The 16,976-nt window shown below is 32.9% G+C and overlaps 1 protein-coding gene and 1 long non-coding RNA gene across 18 annotated transcripts; both read right to left on the minus strand.

Moving 5' to 3' along the window:
* Window positions 1–1,566: 1,566 nt before the first annotated feature.
* On the minus strand, window positions 1,567–9,135 carry LOC130960961 (uncharacterized). Of its 13 annotated transcripts, none has more exons than XM_057886527.1 (12): window positions 8,484–9,117; window positions 8,270–8,409; window positions 7,180–7,250; window positions 5,529–5,793; window positions 5,187–5,436; window positions 4,965–5,015; window positions 4,181–4,337; window positions 3,438–4,005; window positions 3,072–3,117; window positions 2,604–2,698; window positions 2,250–2,301; window positions 1,567–2,147 (listed from the first exon to the last, which is right to left on the minus strand). In XM_057886527.1, exons 8-12 carry the CDS (start codon window positions 3,536–3,538, stop codon window positions 1,722–1,724), a joined length of 720 nt encoding a protein of 239 aa, XP_057742510.1. In that variant the 5' UTR covers window positions 3,539–4,005; window positions 4,181–4,337; window positions 4,965–5,015; window positions 5,187–5,436; window positions 5,529–5,793; window positions 7,180–7,250; window positions 8,270–8,409; window positions 8,484–9,117; the 3' UTR covers window positions 1,567–1,721. The 13 variants fall into 13 exon arrangements, 9 of the variants coding, with proteins under 9 accessions (XP_057742510.1, XP_057742507.1, XP_057742508.1 ...); XM_057886524.1 differs by having other exon boundaries at window positions 7,180–7,314; XM_057886525.1 differs by having other exon boundaries at window positions 5,187–5,282; window positions 5,364–5,436; window positions 7,180–7,314; window positions 8,270–9,117.
* A 2,364-nt stretch (window positions 9,136–11,499) lies between these two features.
* LOC130960963 (uncharacterized) lies at window positions 11,500–16,423 on the minus strand. Of its 5 annotated transcripts, none has more exons than XR_009079311.1 (7): window positions 16,064–16,423; window positions 15,579–15,702; window positions 14,611–14,662; window positions 13,022–13,189; window positions 12,867–12,911; window positions 12,508–12,586; window positions 11,500–12,013 (listed from the first exon to the last, which is right to left on the minus strand). It is a non-coding gene; the product is annotated as an uncharacterized LOC130960963 (long non-coding RNA). The 5 variants fall into 5 exon arrangements; XR_009079312.1 differs by lacking the exon at window positions 15,579–15,702 and adding an exon at window positions 15,775–15,836 and having other exon boundaries at window positions 11,503–12,013; window positions 16,064–16,422; XR_009079308.1 differs by lacking the exon at window positions 15,579–15,702 and having other exon boundaries at window positions 11,506–12,013; window positions 16,064–16,420.
* Window positions 16,424–16,976: the final 553 nt, after the last annotated feature.

Below are 16,976 nucleotides of genomic sequence, written 5' to 3' on the forward strand. Positions count from 1 at the left end.
TCAAACCAATTAAACTAGTAAATCAGTAGTTAAAACGGTTTGATAACCAGTTTGATTTCAAAACTTTGCTATAATGACAATGTATTGTAGGTACAGCCGTTTTTAGCTTTTATTTTTAATTAGAGAGCAGCTTTACAAGAGTGATTATGGCTAATTGGCTAACTTAGAATGAACTTGGCAAATTTCTAGGAATAGTTTTCATTATGGCTTTATGCAATAAAAATGGATGTTATTAAATTTGTTTGGGATGAAATTGGGTTGGAATTATTCTTTACTTTTTTTAAGTAAAAAATATTTATATGAATAAACATAATTGATCAAAAAACATGAAAAAAATAATTTAAAATATAAATTCATTTTTTAAACCGAAAATATACAAATTTGTTTCTTAATCAATTTAAAAAAAATGGATAATCAAAATATAGTATATAATATATTGTAAAAAATTTGAAGATGCTGCTTGATCAGAGAAAAAAAGTAAAGTTACTCAGCTCATATGTATATTTAGATTTACATGTATGTATCTTAATATGTTTTGGATTGGTGTTTTGTATTTTTTGGGGAGGAATTTAGTGGATGTTGAGAGGTAGGAGATGATATGTGTGGTAACTTGTGAATGTATCTATTACCTATATATGAATTTATACTCTTTTGGTGATTGAAATTTTGTTCTGTTACTGTTTTAGTTGTGTGCTGGATATGGGGCTTGCGTGTGGTTAATAAATAATAATTGGTCTTGCAAATGTTTATGCTTCCTTGCCATATGCTAAATACTTTAGTTGGTTTATGAATCTACTTATGTGTCTTTCACTTATCTATTATATTTCACTCAGTAAATCACTATTACCTGAAACCATTTTCTTTTCGGTATACACCAGCTATAGACATATATGGAGCATTGTATGCATTTTCGCAGAACTTTTGACTGGAAAGCCTCTTTTTCCTAGGAAGAATGTTGTCCATCAATTGGATCTCATGACTGATCTTCTTGAAACACCATCTCTTGAAGCTATTGCCACTATAAGGTTTTTGTTTATTTGTGGCAATTTTTTTTTTATTTGTCGAGATTTATAACTCCCTCCAAATAGTTTGTAGAGGTTTCTAAAACCCCAAAAAATTTGAGGTGCTTTTGCGGAGGTTTTTAAAAACCTCCACAATCTATTTAGTGGAGAATTTTATGTATATTTAGTAGAGGTTTTATATTAAACTTTTGTGGGGGTTTTAAATCACTTTTGTAGCAGTTAAAAATCCCCACAAATTGATTTTTTAATTTAATAAAAATTAACTATTTTGTGAGATTTTCAAACCTCCACAAATCCTATAATTATTTATTTCCTTTTAATTTAAAAACATTCTTAATCTCATCTCATTTACATACTCTCAAATTAAAAATTTATTTTTTAATATCAAAATTTAATAAATATAAATGCCATAGAGTATAGCATTGAAAAGTGTTCCTCCTGAATTTTCATTAATAATTGGTCCTTATTGATATAAATCAATAAAGCCTTGATTCTTCGACTGAAGAATCAAAATCTAGAGGGAAAAATAAATAAATAACCATCAGAACCAAAAACCAAATCCAAAATCAAAATTAATGTGGGATAATACACATTTACACAAAACAAACAACAGTGTACAGTGTTACAAATTTACAATTTTTGCTCAACGTTAACATGGATTACTGATTTTACAATATGGTTCAAAAGTGATGTATTACTTCACCTATTTTCCAGCAACTTGAAGGCTGTCTCAACCAGTGAGTGAATTGTTAGATTGTGCCTGTTCAATCCAACAGTACCAGAGAAAACATTGAAGCTTTCAAGCTCTGATGTGATTTCTAATACACCTTCCAGCACCTTCTCCATTCCCATATGCTTGAAGGTATCTATGTTTTCTGCTTTGTCTTTCATCATCCAAATCGCAAACTCTATGGCAAACCTCCTTATCCTCAGCACCTTTGTTGCCGGATACTTGTGCTTCTTGAGAATATGTACTAGTATACTTGCCAGTTCAACTTCAATGATTTCGGCTTCTTGAAATACATAGCTTGATTCCTGAGAGGACATGAATGTGAAAACATTTGCTGCTAATCCAACCATGACTTCTTGTAGCTTGTTTTCTTCTGATTTGATTGCCAGAAGTATCTGCATAATTTAGCAATTTGTTAAAATTCAATCTACATAGAAACATAATATGAAGTTCACATTCTGATAACACAAGATCATAATGATGAGAGTAAAACTTACTGTTGGTGCTGCGCCCATAACAACCTTTAGCTGGTTGAAGCATTTTGATCCGCTAAAGTAGAGATAACATTAAATTGGGTGCAAAATATCAATAATATACAAAGCAGAGATGACCAAAATCAAAGGAAGATATCATTTTGAATCAAGAATGGAAAAAAGATGTCACTAAAGTAGAGATAACACTCACATCTGACATTATGCCCAACCCAAGAATCTATAAATTCAGTCATGTCAAACCAAGTTCTTAGACATTCAGAATCTATAAATTGTATCAACCACAACTTTCGTTGACTTATTTTATATTTTCTAATATTTACTGTTATGTTCTAAGACAATTAACAACTAAGTTCTTACACTGGAGGCATGTATCCAAATGTTCCCACAAGACGAGTATGAAGTGATAAAAAGCTTCCAACTTCCCTAAGTTTAGTTAGCCCAAAATTTGCAACCTGGTGAATTTCCAAAACCTTATTAGACAGTTTTAATATTAGTCTCATCAGAAAAAAGAAAACAAAAATTGGAAAATAATGATTATTACCAAGAATATTACAATAAACTAACCTTTTCACGGAAGTATTTATATATTAATATGTTAGCAGGTTTCACATCACGGTGGATATAAACAGGAACAGTGTGAGATAAAGAATTAAATGGTTAAAATGGTAGTTAGGCACAAGTATCAATAGAGCTTAAGTGCCAGAGAAAGCTATTAGGATCCTCCATTATACCTTGCATATACATAATATACAATAATGCAAAAAATTTCATAATTGATTTTGATAACATACATGTGCTAAACTATAGATATGAATATGTTATTACCAATTCAGATGAAATCTCCATAAGATAATTAACTCTTCCTAATATCCTGCAAAATGAAACCATCCAGAATTAAAAGCTGATGATTAAGTTTGGTACATAACATTCTTAAAAAAATCATATTATAGAAGCTTACTCATCAAGAGATATATGATATCTTTAATTTCAACTTTGCTAAACACTCCAAAAGCTGCAGATTATAGCCTTGGATTTATATACAAAAATCTTTGCTTGTTATTATTCCTATATGGAACTCACTGTTATGAAAACTTGTGAGAGTTACACTGTGATGCTCACGGGTTTCTGATATGTGAATTTTGGTTAGAACAGAACACAACAATAGAAGAACATTTTATAATTTAGAGCTACCTTTCATGCTGACATATTAATACCTTCATGGCTCCACCACCTCTTTGTTGTTTTGTGGACTTTTTGTGTTGATCTTCACCAACTAGCATTGAAATTTTCATCAAAGGGTTTGCAAAATCATATATAGATAGGACCACTAATCTTGTAGCATTATTAGTATTATTATTATTATATTTATTATGTACATGTATGTGGTCCCTTGCCACGTCTCATCAATTTTATTCGTTTGCCAAATGCCTAACTACCATTTTTACTATCTTTAACTATCAATAAAATTATGCAGATAAGCTACTAATGGTCAAAGATAATTTATTTTTCCTTTTAATTCTGGAAGATTATATAACATTATTAAAGATATAATTGGCTTGCTTTTACTTGGCCTCTCAATCTGCAAAATAGACTGCTGCAAATCTACCCTGACCAATTTTGTTATCAGAGCTGAAGTTATTTGTAGCCTCGGCTAGTTCTTGATAAGAGAATTCCATCGATTTTGCCGCCATAATTGCTGGAAGGCCAGAAGCACTAGCAGCTGTGGATCCTAAAGTTTCATATTCACCACTGCTAGATGCTTTACAAGGATAAGGAAAAAAGAAACAAAAAGTGTTATTATTATGAATTCATGATCACAACATAATTAATTCATTGAACATTTTAGCATTGTGTCATAGTTAATATAACTTAATCAAATAGAAAGAAACAAATAGTAGATTAAGAAGCCTAGAATTTCAATAAAATACAGTTACCATCTTGGGTTGAACTTGATATAAAATCTTCTGTTGGCAATTTAATTTTTTTCTTTTTCCTTCTTCTGGAAATATCTAACACAAGCACAAATTAATAATGGCAGAACCCCACTTGTTCCAGCTATAGATATTCCAACAGCAACACCTTTAGCTAGACCTGTTTATATAAAAAAAAATTAATAATTTAAGCTCGGTGGCAATGATTTCTTGTGTTATAGTCATCAATATAGACAACTTTCTTTGAAGTTCAGAGAGCTAGACCTGTTTTGCAAGAAAAAAAAAAAAGAAAAATGAGAGTTAAAAAGGATAGAAACCAAACATGAAGCCACAAAAGTAAACCTAGGATTCTTCTCTTATTGTTGCTACTTGCTAGTTGCTAGTTGCTAGTTGCTACCCTCAATCACATTCACACCTTCCTCGGGAACTAATAATTCAGTTACACAAATTGTAAAGAAGATCAAATGAGTTCATATGACCAATTCACCAAAATAATATTTTGACATAAATCAGTGAAAGCACCAGATACATCCTTGACTATTTCATTTCAGCATTCTGGAATCTTTAGAATGGTACCCTAAAGTAAGTACTCTTTTCAAGAATTAATATGGTTTCCCATCAGGTAATTATCAAAGATGAAAATTATGATTTCCTGTTTTCTCTTCTATCCCTTTTCTTCTAAGGACACGGAGTCCGGGAGAAGGAGATTTAAATTGAAATAAAACAGAGATTATGTACAAGGCCAAGTAAGTAAGGGCATGCAAGAAAGGAGCACAATTGAATATACCTCATCAACAGAATGAATGTTTCGCTGGTCAGCAGTATGCATCAGAACATCCTGTTAAAAGATAAAAAAGGATAAAATAAATTAAAAAGCGAAACATTTCCTCTTACATTGAATCATTTCAATAATGAAATTTTGAGAAATCACTCTCCTTATTTAGCAGTAGAAACCATTTGACCAGAAAAGAAAAACACAAGTGGTAGTAGTGAAAGAGTATAAACTCACTCCAGCCATTGGCATAATTGACATTGGCTGGCCATCCCGGAAACGAAAGAGTCCACCATTGAAATCCTTGCCATAATTATTTAAATAGCACACCACCTTTGATGAACCAAAAATGTCAACAACAGTATTAAATAAAATTCAATAAAAGAGAGGAGTAATGGAAAGTGGAATCCTGACTGCAAAGTGCCGCTGTTTGAGGTAGGGTCTCTTATCATCACTATGACGCCCATTGCTTGCACCTCTGCTCCAGCTGTTTGATGATTCATAAATACAATAAGGTAAAGATTGTAAAAGAAGTAACAACCAACAAGCAATTGATGGTTCTTAAGATAGAGTAGTAACCTGATTAGAGCAGTGAATAACAAAGAGCTCGTATTAATTAGAACTCCATAACTTAGTGATGAATTAGTGTTGATGAATTAATACAAACATGTCACACAGAAAAATAAATCATTATTCGAAAATTCATTGATACATGCCACCAGAAATCAGTATCACAATCCCAATAGGTTACAGAGAAAACAGGGTTGATAACCACAGCAGTTCCGGTGCAGAAAACTTCATCAGCTTCTAACAATTCTTCCACTGGAACACCACGCTCCTCTACCTACAAATTATTCATAGACCAAAGTTTCCAATTAATTCTTGATTTCAATACTAATTGAAGGAAACAACAATGTAATAAATCACCTGATAACCCACTCATTCAATGCTTTATAAGCCTACAGCAAACAACATTAGACCCTTACTAGAAGCAGTGATACTCCACAATCCATATAAACAGATTTTAAGTCATGATTTAATCCAAAGAACATGTTTTGCCACAAGTCACAACCAGTATGTGGTAGTGCACAACGAACTCTAACTCAAATCTAATCTGACTACATGTATTCCATTCTTGAATTCTTTCTAATCCAAATAGACACTGACTAACATTTCATGCAACTAGTTCTAGCACACACTTGATTATAAAAATCTGTTAAGTATACTACCATTCAACACAAATCTGTTATAAATACTTTAGTTCCATTCAAATCTTCACTCAAACTAAACATATGAAGTTGAAAAACATTGCATGAGTTACCAATTTCTACCCCATTTGCATCTATTCTCTCTATGAAAAATAAATGGAAACAGATAACACATGATTAACTATATCCAAGAAACAGATAACACACACTTTGATTAACTATATCCAGAAAATAAAATAAGACACAAGCATATCACTTGTTCTTCAAAGAAGCAAGACAATTTCTTAGTACACCACAATACACAACTCTGATATCTGAAATAAAAGAACTCACCTGCAAGATTCTACCTCTACTTAATCTCAATAAAATAACTTTGTTGTTAACTTTGAAATCAAGGCTGCTAAATTCCCTTACCCAGATTTTAGAACAATCTCAAGTTATTTTAGCCCATTTTTTTAATTTTTTAATAAAAAACTGCCTATTTAAATAAAAAATAAAAAATAAAAATAAATGGACTAGTTTATCTAGCTCAGTGAATTTCTTTTAAATGGACTAAGCTTTCATTTTAGAGACGCACATACTTGATATATAATTAGTCAAGTAGGCCTAAATGGACCATACCAACTTGTTTGATAGCTATAAGCAACTCTAACATTGAGAAGTAATACTTACACTATTTTTTGTTATATCTTAACCTATTGACTTTTTTATTTAGAAAATAGTATACAATTATTTTTTATTTTTTCAATTATAGTTTTTTTATATTGAAAAGTTGGAAGTGTATAAAAAGGAGTATTATTATTGCAAGTAACACAACTTGTCTAATATTAAGAAATATACAGAGTTTATTTAGAGAAGAAACCAAAATAATCAGGAAATTAAATACCTGCAAAACTTTAAAGATAGACTAGATATCCAGAGTAGCCAGCAGTAAAAGAAAGTCAAGTCTAATAACTATATATTTAAGCATAACAGCATTGCAAGTCTAATAACTATATATTTAGCCAAGTAAAACACTGCACCTGAATCCCGAGGGCCCATTTTCTCTCAACAGGGATCTGTGGTCTCATTCCTACTTGATAGTCCATATAACCTGGAAAGTGCCCAGCAACCGGAGAAGAAACTTCACTGGAATAATTACGATTGAAACCAGCATCCTAAACAGTTACATTATAAAACCAAAAATAAGCTTTTCACAATATCCTATTTGAAAAGAGAAAACAAAGAAATCTAATACCAAGAACAGAAAATCTACAACTCCAGCACAAAATCCATAAGACAATCAAGGACAACACTGAATAACTATCAAGGACAATCTATAACTTTCTTAGTAACAATCATCTGAATAACTATCAAGGACAACATCATGTACATCATCAAGAGACTTCTGAGCAATCTCCATGCACTTCTCAAACAAGTCTTTATATAGATAAACAAAAATCAATACATTCAAATAAAGCATCACTACCTTTATGTAGATATTTTACCTCTCGAGAGTTATAAGCTGATATAGTTAGGTGAGTGTAGTAATTAACTACCACTTTGCAACAAAAAACCAGCAACTTCAGCTAATTACTTTCCACTAAGATTACTAGGAACGTAGAACTATATATAATATTAGCTGTTAAATAAGGAGTTTTGGTGAAATGCACAATAGGATAATACTATTCATTCATATTCATTAGTCAATATCATGTCTTAATCCTTAAACTATTAACTAAAACACAAAATAGAGCCTCCTTAATCTTTCTTACTATTAAGGAGGCAACACAAAACAGAAGCATAACAAAATAAAAAGAGCAAGCTGATGCATTAAAGGCTGTGATGCATTAAAGGAAAGTAATCAGGATTTTAAATATATATATGCCTTTGCCTCAGTCTCTTTCATGTTAAAAGCCTTAGTCAGCTCCAAAATATCTCTAAATCAGACTGATTAAGCATGAAAATGGCAAGTATCAATAGATTATAAACCATGGCAGTTTGTCAAAACATTGAATATCAAAAAGGAAATGGAATTCACAAGTTATAATGCAGTCAGGACATAAAATAAAATAAAAAAAATCAACATAAAACTTAATTAGTAATGATGTCTTGGCATAATTAGAAATCAACCATATATCTTGGCAGCTTCCACGATGATTCTGGGCAGCTCCAGTGATGGTGGAAGACCTTCAGCAGCAGCCAAACAGAAACGTTGGTTCCCACCTCAGTAATGACAGTTACAGTAGCACAAGGAATCCGAACTCAACAAACTGAAGGGCAGAAACAGCTCAGGGCAGTGGACGTTGAATATGATTAGGACGGCAACAAGGCAGTAGCAACTCACCCCCGCTAGTGGCTCCAATCGCAGCAACTACAAATCGACGGCAGCAGCGGCTTGAACGGCAGCGGCGACGGAAGCTCAGTGACAGTCGTGGCTCCAGCGACAAGCCCTTGTAGCGGTGGCGACAGATCGACGGCTCAGGATGAGGGAAGCTCGACGGCGCCCAGCGACACGAGCACGACAGCGGCTCCTCGCAGCTTCGTGGGTGGTGACGGCGACGAGTCTGGCTTCGACGGCAGCGATCGTGGGTAGCTCCTCTCGAATCTGTCTCTCTCTCTCTCTCATGTGCGACACGACGGCGGCATTCGACGGCAGGGAGGACGACTTTCCGCAGCTCTGAAGGTGGCAATAGCTGCAGCGGCGCTGCGGTGGTGACGGCTGGGCAGGCCTTTCCTCTCTTCTCTTCTTCTCCCGGTCCCTCTTCTCTCTACAGTGGCTGCTTTTGTTTGTTACGTTGAAGGAGGGTGAGGTTGCGGCTGTTAGGGTTAGGAATCGGGGAAATTAGGATTTTCTGAGTTAGTTTGGGGATTTTGGGTTAGAAATTAGGGATGTTATAGTGAGTGGTGATGGCGCAGAGTCTTCTCTGGGTTGGGGGTGGCGTGAAGAAGGGAAAAGCTAAGCTGGGGTTTTACACTTTTATGTTTTCATTTTATTTGGCTAAAGTGTTTGTATGTGTATTATTTGCTGAAAATTGAAAAAAAAATATTAATTGTTGGACATTTGATCTGAGATACATTAGATAGCACTTTTAAAGGGTACCTGAAATCTGACAAGTGTATTTTTTAATGTAAAAAGTGAACCCATAGCTTTTAAGATAAGGCTATACTTTATAAGTGACATTTATAATATTTAGGCTATGTTTGGTTGGAAGGAAAGAAATAGAGAGTAAAGAAATAGAAAAGAAAGAAAGGAAAGAAAAGAAATTGAGTGGATTTTTATTTTCTTGAAAATAACTATTTTTCTTTCAATTTCTTTCTCTTCCTTTTCTTTCCTCCCATTTTCACCTCAAACAAACACACCATTAAGGCTACAATTTTCAAGTGATGTCACAAATGTATTTTCTATTCTCCTACAAAAAAGAAACACGGAGAAAAATATAACCTATTCCTATATTACACTTTTTAAATGTAGCCTAAAAAAAATGTGGTTAAATGGATTTTTTTTTTTGTAGTGTCCTCCCTCTTCTTCCTCTTCCAATTTTTTTTGTCTAAGTTTTTTTTTTGAGTTAAATTTGTTTGGGTTTAATCAGAGTAGGTTAGGCACTGGCTATTGGTTTAGAAAATTGGGCTTAGAAATTTAAACTAGTTTTAATTAATGGAGGTTTTTCAAAACTTCCACAAAAAAATCTCCATAAACAAGAAATCTTGTAGTGTGCTAGGATCTGTTCTTCAGTTTCCCTTCCTCTTTGCAGTCTTGTGTGTTTTAGTTTTTACTCAATGCAACCTTGGTTGCATATTAATAGGTAAGGAATGAGAAAGCTCGGAGATACTTGAGCAGCATACCCAAGAAGAAGCCAGTTCCTTTCTCCCAGAAGTTTCCTAATGCAAACCCCCTTGCTCTTCGTTTGTTAGATAGAATGTTGGCCCTTGAGCCTAAAGATTGGCCTTCTGCTGAAGAGGTTGAATTCTGAATTTTCATCCGTCTTTGGTTCAGTTTCTTTGGTAATCTTTTATTAACTTGGTATCTTGTGTATGATATTGTTAGGCGTGAGCGGCTCCATATTTTAAAGGCTTGGCCAAGGTTGAGAGAAAACCTTCTGCCAGCCAGTTACAAAGATGGAGTTTGAGTTTGAGAGACGCAGGATAACAAAGGAAGATGTAGAAGAACTTATGTATTGTGAGATTCTAGAGTGCCATCCAAAGATGTTAAAAAAATTTCTAGAGGAAGCAGAGCCAACAGGTTTCATGTATCCTAGATATTGTTGTCTATGGCTGTAGCCAAACACTTGTTTCATCCTTATTCGTTGCATTTCTTTAACCACTCAATACAATTTTTTATAATTGGCTATTCCCTAAATATCTCTATGTAACAGTTTGAATTATTAACCATAAGCCATGCCATATTTGCTGGCTTTTTCTTAGTATTTAATTCCCCATGCAAGTGGACTTTGAAAGTAGAAGTTCTTTTGTAAATAATTAAGGCTGAATGAGTATTTACGGTTGATAAATCTTTTTTTCTGTTACTTTACTCGATTGTATGTTTATTCAAACGTAATAACCAAAGTTACTTTACTCCATAGTTTGATTATACAGTCTCTTCTAGTTTAGGTGTCATTGATGATATATTAATGAAGCCTTTTTGGCTGAGTGTTTTGGTTTGCTCCTATAGAGAATCCCTTGGAATTGAAAAAAGGCAAACAACTAGAAAGAAAGTATCCAAACTTGGGAATCTATCATTACAAAAAAGAATTTTGGTGGTTGATGCTAATGCAGTGAACAGAAAAGTTGCAGAAGGTGTTTTACAGAAATATAGGGCAACAGTTACTTGTGTCGAGGGTGGTAGGGCTGCTCTACAGATGCTGAAGAAGGTTGATAGCTTCTCAAGATGAATTACTAAAGAACTTGCAGAGATGGATGATCTGCATCTGCAGTCTTCTCTTGGTATTTCATGAAGCATAGGTCAGTGTGGGCATGTAATAGATGATACATCATTGAACCTGTCCTTATTCCAATTGACAGCTTTTTTGCCATTATAATTGAAGATCAAGTTTTGTAAGATATAACCGTGGATCTTGTAGTATAATTCACCCATGGAAGTAACATGCTCCTTTTTAAATATTATATTTTATCCAAAATTATTTAAAAAATTAAATGGATTGCTTACATAAATGTCAACAGAAATTAAATACTCAGGTAGTTATTAGCTATCAAGTAAGTATCGATCGTTCTTCATTGCCATTATCGCTGAAACTGGCGACATCTCACCCCAAAAAGATAAATCTACATCTCATAATTTTTGTTGATAAATAATTCACAAATGAATCCTCTAAAGTGATATGATATATGTATAATAATTAATAAGAGAATTTATATTTCCTAAATACATCCGTATTTTTGCTTGTTGCCCTCAGATGTTGAGATCAAGAGTGAGTAAAGATTTTCCAAAACCTTTACACTTCAAAATTACAAACCACCACTTTATTATACAACCAATTCCTCTCTATTACACTATTAAAATAAAATGTCGAGCTAACAAAAGTTAAACTGAACAGGTGCAAATGCCTCTTTAATAATGTAAATCTAGGGCAATGAAATAGCACAATGTCCTAAGTTGACATTTATTCACATTATAACAGTAACAGTTAAGTTATTAAGGTATTAAATTTTACAATTCTGATCTACAATACAAGCATCCTGAAAACAAGGAGGCTAGATCATCCAACAAGAACTTAAGAGAGGGGAAAATAATTCAGAATAAGAAGGAAGAGCAGATCAAATCCACCTGACAATATCCAACATTAGAACACGTCTAAGAGCAGCATGTCCCTCGAGAGTGTCCAACCATGGATGGCCAGGAAAAGTCTGTGGCAGATCCTGTACACATGCATGAAGAATTATTAGAGAAAGGGAGATAGAATCAGCAATTTTAACATGCATAAATTAAAAATTCCAATTGTTCTGAACTAATATCAATTACAATAACCATTTGAATGGTCGCATTAAACACCCTAACTTCCCTTTAGACCTTTACAAAATGTAAGCCCCTACGCAAAGCTGATACATATTATTCAAACTGTACTGAATATCACACAAATTCCCCTCTTTTCCTGCTCAGCATATACTCACAGCTGCATTTTGAAAGAGTTCTGGAAACTGCTTGATTGGCATATACTTACTTTGTATGTTCTAATTACAATAGAGTTTGTATCATTTTTCTACTCATATTTATCTATATAGCTAGGAACATTATCTTTATCTATAAAATTGATATATATGCATAATAAAGAAATAATTAATAGTCTACTCTCATAGTTTCCAAAATATCAGAATATCCATGAAAGTGCAATTTTAATGTACACAATATTAACCTGCTGATAAGAAAGCGGGCGTGTATCACTGCTCCACTCAAAAGAAATAGCCAGGAATAATAAGGTGTAAATCTTGCACCTGAGATGAACATTGAACAAGAAAAACAAATTACCATACAATGAAAAATATTGGGCTGTGCCAAACTCCCAATGCAAATGACCTTTATTGCCAAAGAACGATAATATTATTATTAACCATCTTGAGATGTTTTACTAGAGATTCTCAAAACATCATGACAACCGTCTTTACAACTATAGATGCTACTGCTAGAAAGGAACTTCAGGAAGTCAGTAAAAACTAAAAATACATAACTAATAAACTAACATGTCTGCTACGAAATTCCATGACAAATATTTACCTCAATGAGAAGGAGTCATTGCAAAATCAAGACAAGATCTCTAGCCTGCAGGAACATTTAAAAAAAAGGCCTTGATAATCTAATGCCAACAGTTACCAGGAAGCAAACATTGGATACCAGAAAAGTTGTATATAGTAAGTAAAAGAGAACAATACCTGTTCATTATAGAGCTAACAAACCGTAATGCTAAATTGGTACTGAGAAGTGGCAGTTGAATCTGAATTGGCTAAATCAAACAGCTCCTCAAATCAACAAGAGAGAGTTTGCTATATGAGTTTTCACCGGTGATCAAATTGTTATCAAATATGTGTATTGTGACATTCCTGAAAATGAGGGCATATTAGAGAAAGGCACTTGTCTAAATTAGTGAACAGTACCAAGGAAAAAAACCACTAACACAGGACAGATGAACATAAAATCGCACAATAATCTTTCACTTACTTTTTACCCCAGAATATTAACATGGTAATAAATTTCAAGAAACCTAAGGTAAACTAATGGATCTTGTTGCTTAATTAGGCCATTATTTTATTATGATTCATGCATTACATACTTCCTTCTTCTATTGTTACTTAACCGAGTCAACCAAGTGCAAAACTATTTTTGTGAAATAAGAAAATTTGTACATATTATAATACAACCTCCTAAGTGCACTGATATCACCAACTACCTTGTGACAGGAAGTCATCCCTGTAAAGAATATATGTAAGCATAAAAATATAACAGAAAGAAAGGTGAGCCTGGCGGGAGGAAGTGAAAAATAAGATCGTCCCACTGGTTCAACTGAAAATTAATTATAAACTAAATTCAGGGTAGTTCTTTGAAGATGTAGATGTCATGCAGCATTCAGAACATCGGATATTTAACAATATGGACACTTTGAGGTTTATAGCTTATTCATTAAAATCACCAATTCAACCTTGAAAAGCTAGTTCCGTTAACTATGCAATTATCATTGGATCTAATTAGAATCATAGTGCATGTTTGTCTTGGCATTGAAAAAGTAGCCCAGTTAATGAATTGAAGCATGCAAACCAAGTCTCAATTCATTTCAAATATGCTCAATAAAAGTGAGCTGAGCTATGTCCCAACTCCCAAAGCCCAAACATGATTTTAGCCTCAACTTGTGTTAGTAAGGTAATATAGTTTGTGTTTAAAGTAATGAGCTAATGATACATCCTCTAAGTCATACTAATCCAAATTGCAACTGGTATAATAACAAGTTTGAAAAAAGCACCTAGGAAACTATCCCTTTTCTCAAAAAGCACTAAAACCAGATATTAGAAGTTTTATTATATATGCAAATAAAAGTATAAAAATAATTATATTTTTGTAAAATTTTAAGAAAAATACTTCCTAAACAATTTAAATGAGCATCACCATGCATAATAAACATGCCTAGATGGAGGCAACAGGAATATATTTTTGTAAAATTTGTTCAACAAAAGACTTCCCAAATAATCAAAATCTGCATTTCAATTAGCTACATCTTCCGTATACTATGACAAATGCTACTGGCATGCTTGTTATGAGCTGTAAGTGAGTGAAAGACCAGTTGATACAGTGAAAGTGTGAATCGAAGCAAATTTCTAGTTTGTAACAAAATCAAGTACTATCCAACCTAAAAGTCAAATCACTGACAATTGTTGAACTAATCACAAACTAGGAAGACCTAAATATAACTGGACAATTCAAAGAAGGAATGAACAACTGATCTATTATAAAAAATTATCAATTAAGTTACCTAGCTTGTTCTGGGCAATGAACTGGCGTCTCTCTCCCCACTTTACCCAAACCTAGAAGCATTCAATTTATTTTACATGAACAAAGTGTTGGATTAACAACTAAATAAACAATGATATTGATGGAATCATCAAAGAAACCACACCTTTAAGAAAATAGATAATGAGATATATGGAAAGATACATATATGAATGGTTCATGCAACAGATGAATTTGAGCAACATAAGACATAGCATACTAAGATATCTAGGACCTAAGAGGTAAACTATAAATTTAACCATGAAAACCAATCCTTTAATTTCATTGTTATAAATTATCTTTGCAATTAAAAAGGCAAATTCAGCCTGTGCATCTGCTTTCCACCAACTTTAAAAAGGGAGATATCCATACAAGTTCTCAGTGAGCATGAAACAATAATGACATGTATCCTAGGAATTACATCAAATAAATAAGTAAGTTTTGACTTTAACGGAATTTCTTTGTTACCTTGATTTCTGACTGAATAAATTAAATTTTTGGCAAAAAAAAAAAAAGAGAAATAATGCATTATAAAAGAAACCTTAATTTAAAACAAAGTATATTTCATCTCCAAGGAAATTTTTATTTCTTTCATTGTGGTTCATACAGGACAGTTTCATCAATCAGTTAATATCTTATCTGATTCATATAAGAATTTATTGAGCTGACAACAAGCAAAACCTGTGTTTATAAAATGATCGGGTCATATTCCAATGACAGTCAAGAAATCAGATATCAAAGTATTAAAAAAAAACAGGACCTGCTTGAACAGATACACTTACAGTGTAGTTCAAAAAAATATGCACTTTGGAATACTTTTCAATAGAATTGCTAAAATAAGAACATAGACAATAATTAACAACTGATAAATGCTAAAAAAGAAACAAGTTAACTGCAGGGCACCCAAATTTCTTAATTCAGCCAATAAACTTGAAAACTATCTCTTCTTACCTTTGAATCAAGGCTTCAAACCTTCACTATCGAAATTGAAGGTGATAGAATATAATGAAAATTGAACATTCTATAGCAAAATTTCAGCTTCAAAACCATAGAATCAAAATCTCAAACATGTAATCTGCATAAACCAGGCACGACAAAGGAACAAAAAAAAACAATCACATTTGGAATCAGAACAAATCACACACACCTGAATGGCTGAACCCCAATTGAGTTTGAATCACAAACCAAAGATCCGAATGACTGGGATTTCTTCAATCCCAACCCAGCCACGTGCATGTCCACACACATAAGATCTCAAGCAATAACGTCAATTTGGGAAAAATATTACAATGATTTTACCGACAATGATTTATAGCAACATTTAGATCAGAAACAAAGTAAATTAATTGGTTAGCAATTCAACATCATCTCAAAATACAAGGAGAAGGAAAATTTGGAAAAGACAGAACAGGGGAAGCGACGATGCAGGGACTCACCAACGGACTACGGTCTACGACGACTCGGCGACGGCGAGGTCCCGAAACCAGAAGACGACGAGCGACGGCGACCCGACGAGTTGCTTCTGTGGCCGGCGACGAGGATCCCAGGGAAGGCCGCGACACGTGGAGACGCCGGCGAGCGTGACTGAGACGAGATTCGAGTGAGACTGAAAGAGACTGTAGTGGGCTAGTGTGAGAGAGAAGAGAGAGTTTCAGAATTGAGAGAGAGACGTTCTTTGAGAGAGATGTAAGAAAATCCAGGGAAGATGAAGAACACTAAACAATACTTCAGAATTTTTTTTGTTCTTTAGATTTTTTTTTTTTTGTGTATGAATGAATATCAGAAATTAGAGTTTATGGAGGAGTACAAGCATGATTGACTGTACATGAATAATCAATCAGATGTTATTTTATTTTTAAATTATTTAAATTTATAAATATAAGATAGCTTAATTTTAATATTTGATTAATTTAAAGAGATACATTTTATCCAACATTACAAAAAGATATTTAAGTATTTTTATAGAATTTAATAAATTATATTTTTTATTTGTATTTAATTAAAAAAATATTATAGTAAAAATGATAATATAATATATATTTTTAAACAAAAAATTAAATGTTGATGTAGAAAATAAATTTTATATTTCTAATTATTATTTGTCTATATTTTAAACGTATCGGTACGTATAAATTTATTATCGTATTAAAACAAACATTTTCTGACAATACGTAAAATACGTGTTGGATACATTTTTTACATATCTATAATATTATAATACACTTTAAATATCAATCTTAAATCAAAACATCATCTTTATCCTCATATCTACTTAATATACTAAAACTGAGTTTTCCCCCAATTACTAAAGGTGACATATCGATCTCTCATGTCTTCGTTTTCCCTCCA

The sequence above is a fragment of the Arachis stenosperma genome, chromosome 2, assembly GCF_014773155.1.
Source record: "Arachis stenosperma cultivar V10309 chromosome 2, arast.V10309.gnm1.PFL2, whole genome shotgun sequence".
NCBI classification, from domain to species: domain Eukaryota; kingdom Viridiplantae; phylum Streptophyta; class Magnoliopsida; order Fabales; family Fabaceae; genus Arachis; species Arachis stenosperma.